This window comes from Delphinus delphis, chromosome 11, assembly GCF_949987515.2.
Source record: "Delphinus delphis chromosome 11, mDelDel1.2, whole genome shotgun sequence".
Taxonomy (NCBI): Eukaryota; Metazoa; Chordata; class Mammalia; order Artiodactyla; family Delphinidae; genus Delphinus; species Delphinus delphis.
The window spans coordinates 91,447,568-91,470,220 of NC_082693.1; the positions used below are offsets into that span (position 1 = coordinate 91,447,568).

At 58.5% G+C, this 22,653-nt stretch overlaps 1 protein-coding gene across 6 annotated transcripts in view; it reads right to left on the reverse strand.

Annotated features, from left to right (window-relative positions):
• Window positions 1–2,573: 2,573 nt before the first annotated feature.
• Window positions 2,574–22,653, reverse strand: part of TMPRSS6 (transmembrane serine protease 6) — a 37,980-nt gene continuing 17,900 nt past the window's right edge. Inside the window, exons 8-18 of one of the 6 annotated variants that reach the window (XM_060025606.1) lie at window positions 21,062–21,198; window positions 19,615–19,727; window positions 19,204–19,313; window positions 10,789–10,934; window positions 10,317–10,415; window positions 9,243–9,356; window positions 7,838–7,954; window positions 7,340–7,508; window positions 5,711–5,982; window positions 3,896–4,032; window positions 2,574–3,404 (exon numbers count right to left, since the gene is read on the reverse strand). In XM_060025606.1, the coding sequence (XP_059881589.1) occupies window positions 3,246–3,404; window positions 3,896–4,032; window positions 5,711–5,982; window positions 7,340–7,508; window positions 7,838–7,954; window positions 9,243–9,356; window positions 10,317–10,415; window positions 10,789–10,934; window positions 19,204–19,313; window positions 19,615–19,727; window positions 21,062–21,198 (1,573 nt within the window). In that variant the 3' untranslated portion in view covers window positions 2,574–3,245. Of the gene's footprint in view, window positions 3,405–3,814; window positions 4,033–5,710; window positions 5,983–7,339; window positions 7,509–7,837; window positions 7,955–9,242; window positions 9,357–10,316; window positions 10,416–10,788; window positions 10,994–19,169; window positions 19,314–19,614; window positions 19,728–21,061; window positions 21,199–22,653 lie in introns of those variants that run through there. The other 5 variants (XM_060025605.1, XM_060025604.1, XM_060025603.1 and 2 more) reach the window with 5 other exon arrangements.

Below are 22,653 nucleotides of genomic sequence, written 5' to 3' on the forward strand. Positions count from 1 at the left end.
CCACCGTATAATAAAACCTGAAGAAACAGCCAGCCCGGCTGTCTCCCTCTCTTTCTCTGGGCCACGTTTGGGGACAGGTGGTGTAGACAGCCCAAAGGTAATGGGGCTTTTTCATAAAGCCCAGGGACCCCGCCCTGTTGTCACTCTCCCGTGTGTGCTGGGGGGGTGCACATCACGGTTGCATCCTCTGTCCCGTGGCCGGACACCGAGGGTACCAGCTCTGCCTGGCTGGGTGAACTTTGGAAAGTACCTTCCCCTCTCTGGGCCTCAGTTTCCTCAACAGTAAAGTGACGGGGTGGACCAGGTGACTTCTAAGGCCCCGCCCCCTGGAGTCACGCAGGTCTCTTCCAGCCTCCAGGCAGACCTAGGTTAGCTGGGGTGCTGAGGGCTAGGGAATTGGGCCTCTGGGAATCAGAATACCAGGTCCTCCCAAGCCTGGCTCCCTACGTCCCAATTCCCAGTCTCACCTCGCCATTCAGGTAAGGTGCTCTCCTTTCTGGCTTCACCCTACCACCTCAGCTCCCTCCTAACCTAGCAGGACGTCCCCTCTGCTTCCTGCTGTGATAGCTTCTGGTCACCTCCACCCTCTGCCCCAAGTCCTAGGAAATACAACCCCCAGTCTCCCCTCCATCTTCTCTCAGAGTCTGACGGGACCCCCACCCCGCCTGGCCAGTTCCTTCACCTCCCAGGTCCTACTGAGTGTCTTCCTGGCTCCCCAGCCCCGCCCCCCAGCAGTTGAGCGCTGCCAGGGGACATCTCTGCAAAGCAGTGCTCCCCTTGACCGAAGCCTCCCAGGGGGACCTCACCACTCGCCCTGGGGCCACGCGGCTCTCTGAAGTTGACCTCGCTTTTTGTGTCCAGCTTTGCTTGCAAAAGAGTTACCAGGAGCCTTGTTAAAAGGACAGATTACCCCCTACCCCCTAATTCCTACTATGGCCATGAATTTGCACTTTAGCAAAGCACCCTCCAGCAGTGTTCTCCCCCTCTGAGATCCCTGAGGGCCACCCGGGGTAGTCCTGCCCCCACCCCAAAGGTGTCCCCCCATAGCGTCTCCACAGGCAGGACCCAGCGGGTGGAGGGCTCTCCACACATGGATGCGATGGCCGTTCCCTGTCTACCTTTGAAAACCCTCTCGACACTAGGCCCCCTCCAAGGCTCCCCGCTTCCTTCTCCTCCCAGCTGGGCTCCAAGAAAGACTTGTCCGCCCTTGACACCCCCCTTCCTCCCCTCCACCAGGGCCCGGCCCTGTAGGCCTCCCTGACCACTCCCACTCAGGCCACAGCCCTGGCTGCTAAGATCCCACCCACCTCAGTTCCCCTCAGCCTCCTCCGGACCCGCACGTCTGCAGTCTGTGTCTCCCCCACCTCCTCCGTCTTCCCTGGACCACCGTCCTTGCAGGGCAGCTCTAAAATCCCTCCTCCAAACCTCTCTCAAGCTCCGCCTGCCTCCTGGACATCTCCCTCCCAGAAGCATCCCAAGTTCATGACACCTTCCCAGAGCTTTTCCCTCCCTGGGTGCCCTGGGTGGGAGTGGTCCTGGGTGGCTCCTCCCTCACGTCACCCCATCCACTGAGGCACCTGGAGGACAGTAAGGGTCCTTCAACCCTATGTCCATCCTCCTTGCCCTGCTCCATCCAGGATCCATCCTCTTCTCCCTGGAATTCCACAGTGGCCTCCTTACCGGCCTCCCTGCCTCCCACTTCCTCCAGGCTGGTGCCGGTGGTGGTTCTAAAATGGGAATCCATCCTGTGTCGGTCACTTCCCTGCTCTAGAGCCTTCCACGGCTTCCCAGAGCGCCCAGGGTCAATTCATAGCTCCACTCCAAGCTCTTTGCCATCTAATCTCAGTTTGCCCCTCCCCATGCATTCCTTTTTAGCCCTACCGCCCACCCCACCACCACCCCTGCCAACCTCTGTTCCAACTAAAAACAACTTACTGTTCCCTAACAGGCCACTGCCTTTGGGGACTGTTGCCTTTGCACATGCTGTTCCCCTGCCTGGAATGCTCTTCCCCACCTTGGCCACCTTTGAACCCCAAGTCTCCTCCAAGGCAGCCTTCCCGAGTTGCAGTCTACCCCAAAGCCCCTTCACCCTGGGTCAGCATCCCCACCCCTCCCGAGATGAGGAGCCAAGTTCCGTGCAGCTCTGTGACCCCAGTGCGGCCCTCGGCACGTTGTAGGAGCCTGGAGCTGCTCGCTGAATAAATGACTCAGAATGCAGAGGCAGTGCCGTGCCAGAGGGGAAGCGGCAGCCTGGGAATCAGGAGATGGGGCTTCCGCTCCAGGCTCCACTCCTGACCCCTCCCTGGTGCGATCATGACACTCTCTGCCCCTCAGCTTCCTTCCGGGCTTCCAGAAGGAGTGCATCACTTGTCCCAGCCCTCACTCTGACCTGAGGGGCACCAAACCTTTGCCTTCCTGGGGTTGCTCCCAGGACCTAGGCAGCTGCCCTGGAGGCCGCCGCTGCCCCCACTGACCGCCCCCACCCCTTGGTCTTCTGGACGCTTAGCCAACAGGCTGAGCAGATAACAGGGGCTGCTCAGTCAAAGGCGTGAGATTGGTGCCCGGGGCCCCATTCAATCCCCAGAACAGGACCTCGGGTCAGACAGCTTTATTCCACAGGGCAGCTGAGCTCACCTCCAGGTGAGAGTGGGCAGTGAAGGCCCGAGGAACAGGTAGGCATGGGAGGACCCTGGACCTGGGGCTCCCCACCCTTTGGCCTGCAGTGGCGGCTGGCCCACTTGGCTGTCTCCAGGGCTCTGAGGGCCCTTCCTGCGGGGGCACCTTCCTCCCCCACCCCTCAAGTTAGGCCAAGGGCTTCAAAGGCTGGAATCTGCTGTCTGGAGAGGATGCTGGCCCAGCAGCCTCTGCGCTGGGGCGGGGGCAGGCGGGGGGCCCGGCAGCCACATGACTGCTGCTCGACCCTTGCCCACCAAAGTCAGCAGCGGAGGAAGGGGAAGGAGGAGAGAGAATCAGGAGGGGACAGGCTGGATGTGAACCCCCCCAGCCGGGCCTGGTGACCATCCCAGGCCCTCAGGGGAAGTCTTGACCACCAGCTGATGGCCCCTCTCCCTCCTTGTGTCCTCACTGGGGCAGATGTCAGGCAACAGGTTGCGGGAGAGGAGAGACACCACCTCCTGTCCCCACGGGGCCCTGCCACCGGCAGAATACTTGCTCCCCTGCCTGGTGGGCGCCCTGGGCTCTCTGAGTCCAAGAGGTGGGGGCCCTTGCGCTGCGGGGGCAGCTTCTCAAGTCAGCACCTGCTGGATCCAGCCAATCACACCTGTGATGCGGGTGTAGACGCCGAAGTAGTTGGGCCGGCCACAGCCCAGACCCCAGCTAACCAGCCCCGCCAGGAACCAGCGGCCACTGGGCTCCTTGCACACCAGCGGGCCGCCCGAGTCACCCTGCAAGAGGGGAAGAGACAGGGCCACGTCAGGGTAGAGACATCCCCTTCCAGGCAAGGGTCCCGACTGCTGGGGATGTTCTGAGTGACACGTCCCCTTTGGAAGCCTCTGATAGATGGAGGCGGCCCAAACCAGCCCAGCCTGGCCTCCAGCAGGGCCTGGCTTTCGCGGAAGCGTGGATGTGTGTCCCCGCGCCCTGCCCAGCCCCGCCTGCCTTCTGTGGGCTCTAGTCCTCTCTGCTGCCTCACTTGGGCAAAGCGCCTCGCGGAGGGCAAGGAGCAGAGCTGGGCTTGGGCCTCAGCCCTGCCCCCCGGGGTCTCTTCTGATCTGGGGCCTGCAACCTGGAGCAAGTCTCTCAACCTCCCGAGCCTCAGTTTCCTCATCCATAAAGTGGGGACAGCCAAGCCCACCTTGCCGTGAGGCTGCAGCAGGCCCCGGGTGACGTGAGCAGCGCCCTCTCTCCCCGATCTGGCCCATCCCGCAGGAGTCACCTGGCAGGCATCCTTCTTGCCCCTGCGGTAGCCGGCACACAGCATGCGGGGGGTCACCTGGTAGCGGTAGGCCTCGCTGCACAAGTCCTGCGGGATCAGCTGCACGTCCACCTTCTGCAGACCGTTGCTGGTGGGGCCTGCCCGGCGGTGTCGGGGGCAGAGGTGAGAAGATCTGAGGTGCCAGGGGCCCCCACTCTTCCCGTGGCTCCTCCTCTTGCATCTCAGGAGCCCCCTTCCTCGCTCCTGCTCTGCCCCCCTTCCCATCCCCGCCCTCCACATCTCCATCACTCTGTCTGGCTCCTTCTCCGAGAAGCTCATGGTGACAGACCCCACCCCGACCCTGCCCAGGGCCTATCTGGACTAGGGTCCTCCTTAGGTCCTCCCCCCGCCACCCCTCCTGCTTGAGGCTTCTTGGCTGCCTCCCCTCCGCTCTCTGACAGCCCTGGGAGATTTTTCCAGAACACACATCTCACCCCTTCACTCCCCCCTAAAACTCCTCAGCGTCTCCCCACTGTCCAGCCAGCACTTCTCCCGAGGAGCTTCAATCAACACTGTGCCTAGTTCCACCCGGAGATCCGGTCTGTTCGGCTGGGCTGGGCCCAGACATCTGTGCTTTTTCTCAAAGCCCTGATGCTTCGAGCAGGTCAGGAGGAGGACTCCTGGCTCCGGATCCGCACCCAGATCCACCGGCTCCCCTCTGGTGCTGGGTGTCCTCAGGGCTCCCTGGGTTGCCACCTGTGCTCTTATCAGAAATGCCTTTCCCCTTCGCTGGGACACTGCTGACCTGTCCTCCAAGCCTGAGCTCAGCCCGCCCTTCCTCCGGGCTGCCACTGCCCCCCGTACCTCCCCATCCGTGTCAGCTCCCCAAAGCATGTTTCCTGTTTGTCTTTATATTCCCTTTGTCCAACTCGATGCCTGGCATATAGCAGGTGCTCATAAATGTGTCATTGAATGAATGAATGAGGAAGTGGACCCATCCTTGTTTTACACTATTCCCTATCATGCTCTTGGACATGTCACTTTTCACCTGAGCCCCAGTTTCTCCGTCTTAAATTATCGCTCAGTCCTGCCCACCTCCAGACTATAAAGCACAGTACACAGTTTTAAAGGCACCACCGCGAAGGGTGCAGGGCGTGGCTGTAGTTATGTACGGAACTGAGAGCTGGCCTCTAGGGATGGCCAGCTCCGGTCAGTGTAGGCGGGAAGCGGAGAAACTCATGTTTCTGAGAGGCAGCATCCAAACAGCAGGGGCTCTGGGGTCAGATAGTCCTGGGTTCTAGTCTCTGCTCCAACCCTCTCTGGCTGTGTGACTTTGAGTCACAGCTAAATGTCTCTGAGCCTCCGTTTCCCCATCCTTAAGGTGGGGTCCGTGATAACCAATAGCTAGGGTTATTGGATGGATTAAATGAAATCATGTTCCCCTAAAATCTAACCTCCATGCGGTAAGTGTTAATAATTAAGAGCCTCCCCCCAACACAGACACATACCCCCCCACCCCCCGCTGTCCAAGGAGCAGAGGGTTGGAGCTTGCCCACGGGCTGTGGGGTCCCTGGCCTGCCCCATCACTCCGCACTTATCCCCTAGGATATCCTTCCATGACCTTGGTTCTCCTTAAATGCCCTTCTGGCAGGAAGGGAAGGGGAGAGGCCCACGGCCATAGTTAAAGGTTTTTTCCCATGAAATCCAGCCCAAATTAATCCCAGGACTAGTGGGCCTCTGGAGGGGAGCCCCAGGGCCCCCTGCCAGTTCACCTCCAGGCTCAGAAGCTGCATGAGGGGGACCCATCCCATCTCCCCTGCCCGCAGTCCAGCTCACCACCCTCACGCAGGGCACCCCAGCCCGTGATCCAGCAGTGCAGGCCCGGCTCGAAGAAGTGGGAGCGCGCGGGCAGGCAGACGGGGTGCACGGAGGCCGAGCGCACCACGGGGTGGTCGAGCTGCAGCAGGGCCACGTCATAGTCGTGGCTGTCCTCCTCATGGTACGGGTGCAGGAGCAGACGGCTCACCTTGAAGGACACCTCACCCGGCCAGCGAGCGCTCTGCCACACTTTGCCCAGGAACACGGTCCACAGCGCCGGGGACGCCATGCTGAGGGCAGAGACGGGGACTCGCTCAGCGGCCGCCTCCCCGATCCCATCCCAGATCCCTAGGGTAGACAGCTTTCCCCCGGGACACCAGCCTCCAACCCATCCCCGCCCTGCTCTGGAAGGCCAGGCGGCTGGTGGTATGGTGTTCAGTGGTGGCCCTGGAGCCCTCCTGCCTGGGTTCCAGCTCCAGCGTCATCCCTCCCGAGGTGAGTGTGCACCTCTCTAGGCCTCAGTCACCCCATCTGCAAAATGGGAATAGCATCACCTACTCATATGTGCCTGAGAGAATTCAATAAGACTTTGTATGTAACACAAATTAGCACAGTGCCAGGCGTTGGCGGATCATTCTTTCCTTTTTTCTGTGCACTTTATAGATGGGGCAGCTGGGAACGCCCTGAAACTTGCCGGTCCTCAGGAGGAGGGGGAGGGAGTTGAGTGTGGGAGAATTGGCAGAGACTGGGCTGTGCAGACCCCTGGAGGCCGGGTCAGCATCCAGGTCTTTCTCTACCTTGTGGGCAGTGGGGAGCCAGGGATGAAGTGAAAGAAGCTGGGTAGTCAGACCGCACCCAGAAGGGCACCCGGGCACCTGGGCAGAGGATGCAAAAGGGAACTGGGCTCTGGGCTGCCGGGGTGACCCAGGGGTGATGGTGGCAGCGTGGACAGGCAGTGGCTGAAGGTTCTCCAGACCACTGAGAGGGCTTGCTGCCTCGCTGAGTGTGAGGGGAGAGGGTGCCCTGGTGGCTCCAGGCCTTTGGCAAGGACTGTGTAAACCCAGGACAGAGGAGAAGGTGTGGGGACAGAGTCCAGAACTGGCCGTGCTGGGGGTCGGGTCTGGGACACCAGACATCAGGCTAGGGGTGGAGAGTGGGTGCTGTCAGCCCACCACGGAGATGAGGAAGATGTCTGCAGGGCAGGGTGAGATGTCCCTTCTTGTGGGTTTCTCTGCCCCACCTCTCCCGCCCCAGGTCACAGACAGGCATGCCTGGAGCGGGGGGGGGTTTATGGCCTACGACCAGGTCAGGCAGTTCTGTTTTCTGCTGTCCCCCAGTGTCTAGCACAGCCCCTGGCACACAGTAGGAGCACAACGAATATCGTTGAAGGGATGAATGAGCAAATAAATGAATCACTGACCCAGCTGAAAGCAAGATACCAGAAGTAGAGAGGTCAGGCAGCCTCCCCAGGGGCACAGAGCGTGCTCGCGGTGGAGCCAGGGCTGAACCCAAGGGGCAGAGCAGCCAGTCTGAGGGGCTTCCCACCGCCCTCCCCTCTGTCTGCTTAGGTTTCAGACACACCGTACCCCGTCACAGCCTTCCCTACCCCACCTCTCGCGGCCCACGTCCCCGTGCCGTCCCCCTCACCTGTCCTCCTGGAAGCAGTGGGCAGCGGTGATGACCCAGCGGTCAGCGATGAGGGCCCCCCCGCAGATGTGTCGGCCCCGAACCTGGAGGCTGGCCTGCCAGGGCCACTCACCCTCCGAGGACTCGACCCCGCCCACGATGCGGCCCGAGGGGCCCTGGAGGCCACAGTCTAGGGGTGGAAGAGGGGCAGGGATGGACAGAGGGCGAGCGGCCGCAGAGAAACAGACACAGAGAAAAAGAGAAGGGGGAGGCAGGAAGGGCGAGCAGAGGAGCGACACGAAGGGGACAGGAAAAGAGAACGAAGGGGCGAGGGAGGGAGAGAGGCGGGCAGGACCCACACCAGGGGGCAGAGGCGGGGTAGAAAGAGACAGACGGACAGACTGATGAGCTCTCCCTCCAGCTTCGCAGGGGGGGACCTCCCTCGCTCCCACGCTGGACGGCCCCGCAGGCGGAGGGGCACGCCGCCCAGCCCAGCCTGTCGGAGCCCCCAGGGCTCACCACAGTGCTGCTCGTCCGAGCCGTCCTTGCAGTCGGGGTGCCCGTCGCACCGTGGGTTGGGCTTCTTCACACAACTGCGGTCCTCACACTGGAAAGTGAACGTCCCGCAAGGCACCCCTGGAATAGAGGGGGTGGGGGCAGGGCTTAGAGGGCGGGTCCCTGAGCCCAAAGGAGCCTCCAAAACGAGGCCAGGGAAGACAGAGCCTGGAGGAGGCCAGGAGGCGACCGGAGAGGGGTCTCTTGACCCCACTAAAGGGTTCCCTGAGGCTCCTTTAAGGTCCCCTAAAGGCCACGTCCCCTCCGCACCCCACACGCTGGTCTGTTAAGAGAAAGCAGTGTCTCCCCTCTCAGACCTGGGCACCTGACAGTAAGATTACGCCTCCCTCCAGTTATGGTACCTGAAGGCAGACCCGTGCCTCCACTTGCAGCCCAGGGAGGCTCCCAAGAGCGCGGCTCTGCCTCTCCCATCAGGCTGAGCTCCCCTCCCAGCCTGGCAGCCCTCGGGGCCCTGCCCCCCCCCAGCCACACAGCTGCACCTCACTGCCTTCACCGTGCACAGCTTCCTCCTCCACAGTTTTCGCCTGCTCTCCTTTCCTTCGCTACTTAAATTTCACCTCCCTTCAAGGCCCAGTTCAAAGCCTGCCTCTTCCAGGAAGCTTTCTCAGCCTGATCTCATTGTCCAGTCTTCATACGCTACTGCACATGATGTCCAGAAGGTCTGGGCCAAAGAGAGTCACCCATCATTTTTTTTTTTTTTTTTTCTGCTATCAGATAATCCCCAGAGGGCAGGGACCACTTTGGTGTCTTTTATTCCCATTTCTCAACTCTGCCTCGCATATCACTGGGTCGTCTGTGAGTGAAGGTTGGCTGGGCAGATGGATGGATGGATGGACGAATGGATAAAACACTGGAGACTCAGGAGATCGGGCAGACCAACAAATGGGTGACTTGATGGTCTGGTAAGAAGGCTGACAAGCAGCTCTCTGGGTGGATAAATGAGTGGATGTAAGGACTAATGGACAAACATGTAGTTAGAGAGATCCGTGGATGCATGGCTGGAGGATGGAACAATGGACATACAGAGAGGCAGTTGGGTAAACCAGTAAGTGAGTAGATTGATGGCTTAGTGGATAGGGAGATAGGTGGTTGGACAGGCCGATGGATGAGTGAGTGAGTGGATGTGTGAATCAATGGACAGACAAGATGGTTGGGGAGACCAGAAGATGGATGGATGGATGGATGGATGGATGGATGGACAGACATATGGGCATACTTATAAATGGGTTGGGAAGCATTTGGACAAGAGGGCAGAAAGCTTTGAGGAGAAGCATGCAGAAGGGCTGGGCTATCTGGCTGAGCGCATTCTTCGGTTTCCCTCTAGATACCTGGTCGTACCCCACCCTACCTTCCTGGCACAGCTCTTCATCACTCCCATTGAGACAGTCAGGCTGCTGGTCACAGACCCTGGACAGTGAGATGCATGTGCTGTCCTCTTGGCACTGGTACGTGGCTCTGCAAACTGTATGAGGACACAGGGAGGGGACAGGTGGGAGGAAGCCAGAGGCACCAGGCTGGGACTTTGCGCTGCCTGTGACTGTGCATCGTATCGCGTGTCATGATCGCAAATTTCTTTCTCAGCTACTTTACGCCTGAGTGTCACAGCAACCCTGTGAGATGCTCCATTTCATCGGTGGAAACAGAAATGAAGTGACTTTTCCAAGGTCACCTGGCTGAGCCAGAACTTGACGCCAGATGTTCTGGTTCCAAATAGGAGGCACCTTCACGAGCAGGATCAGAGGATCAGCGCAGAGGCAGGCACACCTCCCTTCCCTCCTGCTTCTCTCCCCACATATGTAAAACTTTGATGGGATGCAGGTGGTCTGGGGAGATCAGACTGGAACAGGCTGTACTGATGGTGACTCTGGGAGCCAGAAGCCAGGATTCAGAGGCAGAGGTATTGATCCGAGGGAGCCCTGGCTCGGGGGCCATCAGGACCCTGAGCCCCTTCTGCCAGGGCTGGGCAGTGGTGAGCACAACCTCGGGAAGAGTTGGCAGCTCCAGTCTGAACCCCTGCAGTGGAGGACCCCGCTCAGAGGAGGCAGATGAAGGATCCTCTCCTTGGCCAACCTGGGTCTGCTGGGCTCTTCTTGATAGCCTTCCCCCTTCTGGTCCTACCCTCCCTCATCTGCTCTGTTCCTTCTTGGACGGCTGTTCTGGCAGAAGGCTGGGGGTGATGGCCTGGTGGGGAGAAGCCCTGAGCTGGGAGTCAGGACACCTGGGTCCCAGCTTGTCCCTGTCACTGCCCCACTGGGTGGCCCTCACTCTGTGCTTCCACCGTTCCATGTCAGCGCAGCGAGGGAGCCCTACTTCCTGGATGCTGCTAATGGGAGCTGCCTGTGGGGGGCGGGTTTTGAAAGGGTGGGCTCAGCCCAGCACAGAGGTGAGGAGAGAGGAGCGACGGGGTGGGCAGGCAGCTCACCACAGTTTCTCTCATCCAGGCCGTTGGGGCAGTCTTTGACCCCGTCGCAGGCAGGCACACAGAGTCCGTTCACAGAGCAGAGGAACTCTCCAGGGCAGGCTGGACAGGGAAGGAGCCATTAGGACACGCGTCAGCATGAAAACACGTGCAGACACGAGGCACCCGCGTGCTCACATGTGTACCCACAGGCCTGTGTACACGGTCCATGTGGACATACATGTCCGGGCACATGCACACAGCGCACACTCGGGTAGGTATGAGTGTATATACCTCGTGAACACGCATGACTGCCTTGCACACGTGAGCACACACAAAGCTGCATATGTTTACACACACACACACACACACACACACACACACACACACTCCTTTTGACCAGCCTCTTGGTGCTTCCAGGGACAGCTCAGAGGCAGAGAGAAGCCGCGGGGGCTTTGGGGGTCCCCGCCCCAGTCCCCAGCCTGCCCACACTCACGATCTGACTGGTTGTACAAGCCGTAGTGCACCTGCACGCCGGGCCCGGTGAGGGAGATCTGGGACGTGAAGTTGATGGTGATGCCAGCGGTGGCCACCACAGGGATCCTCTCGGCGTAGGGCTGCAGGGTTCGCAGGCCACACAGCCTGGGGGTGACCAGAGACAGGCTCAGGGCCACACGGTCTGGTCCTAGGTAAGGGACAGCCTGGGTCCCCGTGTACAGACAGGGCAAGGACAGGGCGGTCGGAAAGGAAGGGGGAGCCACATCCCCAGCCCACCCCCACCTCCTCTGTCTTGATTTCTCCCTTGGGTGGCCACTCACCCCCAGAGTCATCTAGAAAGCAGCCTGGCTATGTCACTCCCCTGCTCAAAAACCTTCAATGGCTCCCCATTGCCTGCAGGATAAAAGTTAACGTCTGGACTCTAGTTCCAGTCACCTAGGAGCTGTAAGAGTCTAGCAAGTCAGAGTCCTTCTCTGAGCCTCACTTTCCTCCCTTGTAAAACAAGGGAAATTATCATGTCTGTTGACCTGACATCTGACAAAAGTCTCCAATGGGTCAGTGGAAGCAATAGTCCTTGACTGGTCTACTCTCCATAGACTGGAAGGGATGTTCCTCCTGTGCTCGGTGTGGAGTGAGAAGGCAGCCTCGCTCCCCATTCAGGCCTTTCCCTCCCACTGAGAAGCCTCCACAGCCCTGGTGGCTTCCCTGTGATCCTCTGGGCATGAGGGAGGCACCAGTCCCGCTCCCAGGATCAGCAGTGCCATGCTGATGGGCGGCACCTTCTCCGTGAGTGGCCACACTCGGGTGGGACCACCCCCCAGCTGTGGGAGCACACTCACATCCCTGTCGGACACCCCCGTCCCCATCGATCATGCTCTCGTTCCCACAGAGCAGGTGGAATTCCCCGCAGAGAGCAGGTAAGAATCCTCCCGACTCCAGGGTGAGGGGCACGGTGCTCATCCCACACGGTGCCTGGTCACACCTGGCCTTACACAGCAAGAGGCCATGCTTTCATGGAGCAGGCGCAGCCACGCCCCCCAAGCAGCGGGACCCTCCTCAGAGAGCAGCCTGGGGTTCCCTGCCTTCCCAGGCGGGACACCCTCAACAGAACAGATGGGTTGGCCCCATCAGCTCCTAGGAATGCCTCCCACAGGGAAGGGAGTATCCTCACAGAGCAAACAGGAATGCCTTTACAGGTGAGGGAAACACCCAGAACACGGGTGGAAAGGTCTGCAGACAGAGGTGAAAATGCCCCCAGCAGAGAAGGTAGGAGGAAGTCAAGAGAGCAAGTGGGAGTGCCCCAAAGCATGATGGGAACATCCCACAGCAGATGCAGCAGCCCACAGAGCCAGAGGCCAGAGGCTTCCTCAGAACTTCCAGAACACGGCAAGCATTTAATAGTTCAGTAATAGTTGGAGGCCCCGTTGCATGGGGATTTTGCGGTTCTCACAGCAACTCCACCCTGTGAGGAGGGATTGTTCTCATCCCGCTCTCCAGATAAGGCTCAGGAAGGGAAGTGCTGAGGTGGACGAGAAGCCAGCTTCCTCAGGACCCAGGAGGCCCCACCCAGCCTGCACTGTGCGGAGGTGCACCCTGACCGTCACTGCCACATGAGCTCTAGGGGCTGAGCCCTCACGTTCCCCATGACTCCCCTCAGACCTGGCCTAAGGTTTAGTTTCCCCATATACTGTTTGCCTGCAGTGATATTCTTGCCCCCATACCAATAAACAGTTCTCAAAGTACGGTCTGGGGACCACTTGGGGTCCAGAGTAAAAAGTATTTTTATAATAATTCTCAGGTATCATTTGCCTTTTTCACTCTCTTCTCACACAAGGTAGAATGGAATTTTCCAGAGCCTATGTGATGTGTAACCCATTGAATGAGGAAGCAGGTGTGGGGATTCATTTGTGGTCTACTAATCCAATTATTAAAGAAAGTTGCAAAAATGTAAAACGGTGAGATTATTCCTCACCAAATGTTTTTAGTTTGGGAAATATAATTAATTTTTCATAAAATATGTCCTTTATGTTAAAATGTAATGGGTTTCTTATTATTTTAAATGAACTGATAAATATTTTTAAATGTTCTCGGTTTTCATTTCTAATACTGTAAATATAGGTTAAAATATAGTTTTTATACAAGGCATAAAACTCTCTGGGGTGCTCCATAATTAAAGAGTACAGAGGGGTTCTGAGATGGAAAATTTTGAGAACCACTGCTCTGCAGCCCAGGGGGACCAGAGCGGGATGAGGTGCCACCAGGGGGCGCTCCTGCACAAGCCTCGTCCTAATCCTTTTAAAACTAAGGAAGCAAGGGGGTGTTGTGGTTTGTTTTTAAAGTAGATAAACAAATGCTATCATGGATTACTATCCCCAGAGAATTGCCCTGGAGAGTGGACAGGGGATCTGGGGGCTGGGAAATACCGGGCAGGGGGAAATGAGGAATCAGGTGCGTTCCTGAACATGCTTAAATTTCAGGGGCCTGGGGCACTGTCCCCAGACAGTCACGGGAGACTGTGGAGAGACAGGGAAGGAACCAGAGCCGGGTTGGAGGGAACCAGAGCCGGGTTGGAGGGCAGTGGAATGTTTCAGTTTATAAGAATTTGAGGGCTGCATGGTCACCTCAAGCCTTGGCCAGAGGCTCTAAGACACCAGCATCTGTCAATAGGACATTTCTCTACCGGCATCCAAGAGAGGATTCCAGGGTCAGCCTGCGGCTCAGCCCGGTACTCAGGAACCTGCTCAACCTGGGCAGCATTCAGTCCTCACCCTGGAGGCCTGGGGCAGACAGGAGGTGGCAGAATTTCTGAGGCGAGGCTCTTCATTAGCAGGAGCCAGAAAAGAGGCTGTAATCCGGCAGCTCAGGCTGAATCACTCAGCCTAAGGATGATCTGTTTAGCCTGTGCAGTATTAAAAACTTCTTTTCAAATGTAGTTGCCAGCTAATTGCACATAACATCTTAGATTCTTGCTTCTGAAAAATAAGCCCTAGAAACACTGGCTGGAAGTGATCAGAGGCTGCCCGAATTAGGCAGGGCACGTGCGGCCCAGCTAACCAGGCTCCTCCCTCCCTCCCTCTCCCCCACGCAGCCTGCCTCAAGGAACTACGCAGGCACTGGCCCGGCCCCTTTGCACATCATCATTTCTGGTTCTTGCCACAGTGCCTTCTGCGTGAGGGTTTGCGTCCTCTGGCTCTCCAATCCCTCCCCATCCACCAAAGGCTGCCCCCTCCCCCCAAACCCTGTCCAAGGAGCACCAGAAGTCTGAAAGCTGTGGAGCCCACGTCTCATCTCAGCTACAAAGTGCTGGGGGTCTGAAAGCACATTTTTGCACCGGGGCTGCCTTGCGCTTTCTCACTTTTCTGGATTTGGAGAATTTTCCTTCCTGCCTCACCTAGACAGTAAGCAGGGATCCGGTCAACCTTGCATGTCAGCAACTCTACACAGGGAGGAGTTCAAGAAAGATTGGATGGTAGATGGATGGATGGATGGACAGAAGGAAGGAAGGGTGGGTTGGTGTATTAACGGATGGAAGGAAGAAAGAATTGGTGGATGGATGGATGGATGGATGGATGGATGGATGGATGGATGGAAGGAAGGAAGAATGGAAGGATGGATGGAAGGATAGATGGATGGATACACACATACATGCATTCCCTTCCCTAAAGACAGGTTAAACGGGAAAGACAGTCAGCAAAGACAAGCACTAAAAAAGGGAGGACAGCAGTCTCACTTGGTGGCCAGAGTGGTGGACCTGCAGCTGCAGAGCTGAGGCTGGGCTCTGCCACGTGAACCAGCTGTGCAACCTTGGGCATCTGCCTCAACCTCAGCAAGCTCCCATTTTCAAGTCTGTAAGATGGGGTGATAGCTCCCTTGTAGGGTGTTTGATGGCATGCGTGAGAAATGATTTCTTTGAAAACCAGCTGCTATCGTCGGGCTGTGCGCTCACCAAGGGCAGCAGCTGGAGCTCCTTCTTCCTCATCGCCAGCACCCGGCAGTGCCCGAGGAGCCTCTGTGGCCGCCCAGGGGATCAAAGGAGCAGAAGGGCCGCCCCATAGCCAGGCCGGGCCTGAGGGGCTCCAGCAGACCTGAGGAGCCAGGGGCTCTGCCTGTCCCCGTCGGTGAAGTGGAAATGGTTGCCGGATTTCACGAGGTCAGCTCCCTGCCCCGCCCCCAGGCCACTCAAAGGGCATGAGGCCTCTGCTGGGGAGAAACTGGGTAGAAAACAGGGAGGTAGGGCGAAGGCAGAAAGGGCTCGGGGGAGTGAGGTGACAGTGCCCAAGGATGCCCCGCCCGTGGGGGAACCCGCGCCAGCCTCTCCTCATCACTGTGCTGGCACCTGAGGGGTGAGACACCCTCTCCCCACACCCACCCTCTGTCGCTCCTCGTCAATGGCCATTCTGGGCCCCAGGACTGTGCCTCCCCCTCCCTACAAATCCTGTGCCTGGAAATCGACACCCTTCCCCAGACCTCTTGTGTCTTTGCCACCCACACAAGCAGATTTTCCAACAAATGCTTATTCAAAGAATTTCCCAGCACCTACATAGGCCGCTGGTTATCAAAAAAGATCAGAACTAGAGGAAATGGTTTGTCCGGTGCTTACAGTCTGGAGGTACACCTCTGCCTTCCCTTCCACCCTCAGACACGGGCAGGAGCCTGGGGGCAGGGGGCCACGAGTCTCCACCGCGGGACCCCGGACCCTTAACGAAGGTCTGAGAAGTCAGGGATGGGACTTCCCAGGCTGCTCTCGGAGCTGACGAGAGGAGAGCCCCAGAAGCTGTCCGTCCCCTCAGCAGGATGCCAGTGCGTTAGTCGGGACGGCTCGGCCAAGGGAGGGAACAGCTGGCACAGCTGCTCGGAGGATCTGCAGGAAGATTCTGCTCGAGTGTGAGCGCACAGATGAGCACGCGTACGTGCGTGGATGTGCGCACACAGGCCCGCACGCTGCCACACACGCTCTGGATCATGCTGCCTAGCTCAACTCTGGTTTCTCTAGTTACGAGCTGGGTGACTTTGTGTGAATGTCTTTGCCTCTCTGTGCCTCAGTCCCTCATTGGTCTATGAAGGAGGCAGTGCGGGGCCTGCTTCCTCACCAGGTTGCTGAGGGTGATGGAAACGGCACCTGAGCTCTGGGCCTGCCTGGTGCAGAGCCCAGAGCCAGTTACGAACTCATGGCCAGTGCCTTCTGGAGCTCCTGCCCATCCCGGCCTGCAGGAGCCGGCGTCCTCCACCCACGATCTCACTTACTCCTCCCTGGATGGGGACCTGCTGCATGCCCACTTTTCAGATGAGTTACCTGAGGCTGGGAGGGGTGAGTCCTCGCTGAATGGAAGGAGAGGAGCCAGGGTTTGAACACTGCTGTGTCTCATTTCAACAGCTAAGCTCTTTCCACCTCTCCAGCCCAACTTGGAATGACATTTCATTAGGAGCTAATAAACACAACTTATTGGAAGACATCTTTCTGATGGGTAAATAATAAAAAGTTGGGGCCCTGGACCCTGGGCAGGCCTAACCCCCTTGTTTTACAGATGAGGAAGGGGGTGTACCCAGAGTTACATGCAGAAACCAGGTAACCAGACGCCCCCAAGCACATCTTCAACCCCCCAGCAGTGGGGGGAGGCTTGGGAAGAGGGAGGAGGGGGTGGGAGTGCCGGGCCTCGTCAAACCTCACCCTCCCACCCCACCCACAACCCAGCTGCACCCTGGTCCCTTGCCACCACTTCAAAAATGCAAAAAGACAAGGACAAGAAGCCAAGTTTTTAGTCCTCCCTAGACCTCAGTTTTCCCACCTGTACAATGGGTGAGGGTAGGGCTCGATGGTCAGCCCAGCCCACTTTCTATAGCTCAACGGTGCTTTGAGACAGTGGGGAAGGTGAGACCCCTCCAACCCTGATAGACTCTGTCACAGTGCCTGAAATTTCACCATTGCACTATCATTCCTTCTGATGAAGACTCTCCCCATCTGTGGTCCACACTTGAAACCCAAGGGTAGCTCATGAAGTCCCAGCCCCCAGTGCCCACACCTTTGCCTGACCCTCCTGGCTACGTCAGGGAGGCAGGAAGAAGGCCCTGCAGGGGGAGCACGTTGTGGACCACCGTGTGACCTGATGTTCATGGCTAGTGGTGGGCATGGGAGAGAGGCCCTGACTGCGGACCCATCTGGGTACTACTTAATCCCACTGAGCCTCGATTCCCTTCTCTGGGAAATGGAACGATGATGCCTCTGACATCACAGGCTGTCGGGCATGAACTGATGCCCTGTGCTGAGCACCAAGCAGGTGGAATGGGGCGCCTGGTGCCAGGGCCCGGCTCCCGGCTAATGGAATAGCCGTGGCGCTGGGGGCTAAGTGCGGGAATATCAGACCCAGGCCCTTCTCACCCCTTCCTAGCCCCTCGCCGAGATATCAGATTCAGCTATGGGGTTGAGAGGGTGGCGGGAAAAAACGTTATCATCATGTGGAGAACCGTGAATCGAGGACCACTCTCAGGGTCACTCTGGGCTCCTGACACTGGGGGGTGAGCCCAGCCATCCTCAGTCTGGGATGCCCCCAGGCAGGTGGGGAGGGGCCCTGAGGGAGCACCACAGAGGTGGCACAGAAATGCCACCCACATGCTGGGACCCGTGGGACAAGATGCCTTCTGCTCTCCAAAAAGCACCGGGCCAGAGTCACACCACCTGACATCACCCCCAAACAGCACAGGCCTGAACTCACACCCTCGGCACGTCTTCTTTTTCCTTTTAATCATGGTCCCTGATAAATTGCAAACTCCCTGGAAAGGATGATGACGAGTGAACGAGCATCATCAATCCCTGTCCCCTCTCGTCTGGCTGACGCTTTTCAAAAGGATCAACCGATAAGCAAAATACAAGCGTTGGACTTCCCTGGTGGCGCAGTGGTTAAGAATCCACCTGCCAAGGCAGGGGACACAGGTTCGAGCCCTGCTCCGGGAAGATCCCACATGCCACGGAGCAACTAAGCCCATGTGCCACAACTACTGAGCCCGAGTGCCACAACTACTGAAGTCCACGTGCCTAGAGTCCATGCTCCGCAACAAGAGAAGCCACCCAATGAGACGCCTGCGCACCACAACGAAGAGAAGCCCCCGCTCGCTGCAACTACAGAAAAGCCCGCGTGCAGCAACAAAGACCCAACGCAGCCAAAAATAAAATATAAATTTATATATATATAAAAAATATATGCAAGCATTGGTGAACGTGGACACCAACCCCAGAATCCAAGAATTCCAGAGTCCTAGAACTTTCCAATTTTAGTGTGCTGGAATCTTGGATACTCAAAATCTTTGAAATCAAGAACCTTGCATATTAGAATCCCAGCCTCCATTAGACCCCTAGGACCTCAGGGTTGGAAGGCGAGCAGACGCCCAATCTGCTACTAGATGTAGAATCTTCTCTTCAGTATCTCCGTACCGCAGGTGGGGAGGGGTCTCCCCAGATCTGCAAGGCTACTTTGAGATCCCTTCTCTCTCCCCAAGCCTCTGCCCCCGCTGCAAAAATGGAACCATGGGAGGGTGTCCTTCTGCTTTCCCTCCATGCCCCCATTATCCCCTGTGCGTGACCCATCCTCTCTGCCTCTGAGGGACGCTCCCGCACAGCATTTAGACACAGAGCCCCTCCCCTTGTAAATACCCCCTCCTTGAATGCCCTAGTTCTCTCCTTCACTCCCCAGACCAGGGAAAGCGCGTCTGCACTGCCTCCGTTCCCTGCTTCCCTTGCAGCCGTCAGGACCAACAGTGGCCCACAGGGTGCCAGCCACAGTGCGCATTTCCCAGCCTTCATCCGACTGATCAAACTGCATCACGTCGACCAGAGGACGGCCTGGCCACGCTGCGTCCTGCCCACCTCCCCAAGGGACTCAATTCTTCCTCAGGAACTTTGTCACCGGGGGGCAAAGGGCAGGACAGAGAGCAAGGGCTGGCGCCCCACAGGGGGCATGGGTGACTCAGGGTGGCCCTGGGAAGCGGTCGGGTTAGCAAGAGCGGCATGGGCGCTGGCTCTGCAGCTTCACAGCCGGGAAGCCGCTTGAATGTGGCCAACAGCAGGGAGCGGGATAAGCGAGAGGTGTCTGCATTTGCACTTGGGCGGGTTTAGGGAAAGGCACCCTAGCACTGCTGAGTCCTGTGGCTCTGCGTCATCTCACTTAAGGATTTGGGGTGACAGCACCCAAGGAAATGAAACCATTTCACTCTAACTAGGACCAACATCCAAGGCGGCTGATGACAAATGTGTGTCTGAGACTTCTGGGTGGCAGGAGGGGAGGCTGAGGCCCGGGCTGGGGGCCGGGACAGGGACTGGGTCAAGGGTGAGGCAACAGGCCTGATGCCCCTCTGAGGTCCCAGACCTGGGCTCCCGAGGGGGGTTACCTGCAGGGACAGGAAGGGGGTTCCGGGCGGGTACCTCCGGTTCTGGATGGTCCACTGGCCTTGGGTGCATGGCATGTCGTATTTCTGCCTCCGCAGAGTGTAAGCATCAAACCAGAGGGCCAAGCCGTAGTCCAGGGAGGGCACCTGGGACAGAGGAGCCAGTCACCAGGCGGCCCATGGGCTGCGGCCAGGCGGTAGTCCCACCTCCCAGGACAACAAAGCGGGGAAGGGGCCTGCCAACACAGTGCCAGCTGGGGCTGAGGTCTGTCAGTCACTCAGCAAACAGGCGTTGCCATGGCAACAGAACCATCCCACCCGCCCTGGAAGGATTGGTACCCAGAGCTCAGCCTGTGGGTGCTTCAGCAGAGGCAAGACAGTGCTCCCCTCCCAGCTGGGATCCCCGGAGGTCTATAGGGTGCTCTGGGCAGAGGGTAGGTGGGCTCACCGTGAGGTGCCAGGAGCAGTGGGTGCTGGGTGAGTAGTAGCTGGGGAAGTATGGCGTGCTGAGGACACCCTGCAGCTCCAGCCGGCCTTCCAGGGTCAGATTCACCTCACAGGCTTGGCCCGGAGAACAGAAGTTACACAGGGTGCCTTGGACCCACCCCGCTGCACCTGCCAGCAGGTGGGGGGCAGCTGAAACCCATGCCCCCTACTGCCACTAAACAGTACAGCCTGATGACTGAGTGTGAATGTGTGACCTTGGGCCTCAGTTTCCTCATCTGTGAAACAGGGACAATAACAGTACATACCTCATAGGGAAGTTGAGTGGATTAAACAGACGTGGTATGTAGTAAGCGCTCAATAAATGTTCGCTACTGACATCAGCTGTGCAACCCTTCACGGTTTACTGCATGTGCTCACTGCTGCGCCAGCCTCACAGTTACGGGGGTTGGGGAGGGAGAATCGATCCCCTTTTCAAAGATGAGGTTTGCGGAAGAGGAGCCACTTGGCTGACGTCACACAGTGAGAGGGCGAGGCATGGGCAGCAGGTGTGTTCCCAGCTAGCACAACACCTTCCATGGAAGTCAGGGGCCCTAAAGCCCCCATTCCCTCCCCGTAGAGCTATGTCAGAGACGCTCATGAGAACGGGCAGCTCTGGTACCTCTTTAGCTCCAGGGACTCCCAGGGGTCACCTGTGGACCTGGGCCACCAGCAGGAGACCAGTGGGGTGGACACCAGGGGACGGAGGGGAAAGCCGGTGGGAAGAGGCAGACTGACGGCAGAGGCGGGGAGAGGCTCTTTGTGTAGTTCCTGTTTGCAACCCTCCCTTCCACTGAGCCCAGGACAGCCCAGGACAGCCAGCCATCGGGTGTGAAGGGTGGGACGTGCTCTTCCTGAGAAAGGGGGTGGAGGAGGGGGAATCCGGAAGCAGGAGGAGAGTGGGGAAGTCTCAGTGGGGCAGCCTGGGGGACCCTTTCCCAAGGAATGCTGGGAATCGCCCTCCCCTGAGCCATCTCCAGGGACGACTGTGTGGTTGGCCTTTGGTGTGAGAGGGTTGTCTGGTGGACCCCACGCTCCAGGCTCAGCCAGGGTGGGTGCAGAGGGAAGAGGGGGAAGGGGAGGACAGAGAGAGGAGGGCAGACAGACAGTAAACTCAGGAAAGAAAGAGTCAGAAAGAGGGCAGGAGAGAGAATGAGGGGGAGATGAGGGAGGGTGGGAGAGAGGGGCAGGGGAGGGGGTGAGGGAGAAGGTGGGGGAGATGGAGCGAGAATAGAGAGAGATAAAGGGGGTCCAGGGGTGGGGGTGAGGTTGGAGAGCAGAGGCGCTTCCAGAACCTTCCCTCCCCCATCCCATCCCCAACCAGAGCAAAGAAGGTGAAGGCAAGCCCGAGGAGCACCCCTGGCTTCTGCCACTGTGCCCCTCCCATCCCCTAGGGACCCCTGACCCCTCACCCTGGAAGGCCACGGGCTGCACGGAGAGCACAAAGGGGTCATAGTAGCTGTGCAGGCCCTTCTTCCAGACCACCGCCATGACGGCACCCGATGCCAGGACCTCCACCACGGGCTCCTGGCGACTGCAGCCATAGACCCTGGTGGGACAGAAAAAGGTGGCGACGGGGGAGGCAGGGTCTGAGACGGGCATCGGGGGGGCAGCGGGTTTCCGGGAGGAGCAGAGGAGGAGGGGTTGGCAGCCTATACATCTGGGTCTTCGGCTAGTCTGCTGTGTGTCCTCAGGCAGGTGTCTGACCGTCTCTGGCCCAGGGGGCTGACTGGAGGCCCTGTAAGGGTCAGGCCAGCTCCTCAGGGGAGAGAAGCCAAAAGGTTACCCAGACTTCTGGAGCTTACAATTCGACTGTGAGGGCTCATTCCAGGCCCATAGCACCCCTCCACACCCTCAGAATCCCTGTGACCCCTGAGTGCCCAGTAGGCAGACCAGACTGGCACTATACACGCTGGCTGGCCACACCTGACCCCTGGCCCTGTTCTGGGCTGGAATAGAGAGAAGACAGGTGTGTGGTCTGGTGATCCCTTGGGCACCTCAGGATTCTACCCAGAGCCTGCCATGGGGGAGGCACAGAGGAAATAGCAGTATCTTAGAATTCTAGACTCTTAGAGGAATGTCAGCCCTGAAAAGGCTTTTCAGAGATTGTCAAGGTCAACCGCTTGGTTTCCAGGTGGGGAAACCCAGGCTCACGAACGTGCCAAGGCCCCACCCTGGGTCCACAGCAGAGACAGACCCACGCTAGGCACTGCCTGTGACGGCGCCTGGCACCCCTGCTGTGTCCATGCCCATGGTCGGCCCATCTCAGGTGGGGTGCTTCCGGCTTCCCTATCCCTCACTCTTTGCCAACATCTGCCGAACTTCCCCTTGCCTCCGACAGAATTCTCTGGAGCCCTTGCTAATCGGTGGACCAATTCCCAGAAAGCTAATAACCCTGCTTTCCCCGGAGGGGGCACGCCAGCATCCAGCTGCAGGGTACTGCCTGGCCGGCGCCGGCCCTGGAGCTCTGGCCTTGACCGATGGGAGTGGGTGGCCACGTGGGGGGCTGCAGGCACCCAGGGAAGCGCGAGAAATCCAAGCACAGCCTCAAAAACACCACCCACAGCAGCCCTGGCAACCCTGGCCACTGGAGGGAAGACTGAGCAATCCCAGGAATTTCCCCAGGAGGGTCCTAGTGCCCCAGGGTCCTGGGAAGGGGCATTTCCCCTGGCCTCCGCCTGCCCAGGCACTGGTCCCCACTTCCTCGTCCTCCTGCTTTGACCACGGCTGGCTTGATCTCACTGTGGGGGGCGGGGGGAGGGGTCCACCCTGCGGTACCAGGCCCTCCCCAGCTCCACTGCTCCCCTCCTCCAGGAGGTGGGAGGTAAGATATACGGATTAAGAGGGACCTGAGGTCGCCTTTATTAGTTGCTTTTAATATTAGGGATTTCTTTTATTTACTTAGCAGCTGAGCCCTTGTTGTAACTAAAACGAGGTGAAAGTTGGTGGAGGCCCCACCAGCTCCCCCCGCCCTCCAACCCCGCCCCCACGTCTTCCCATTACC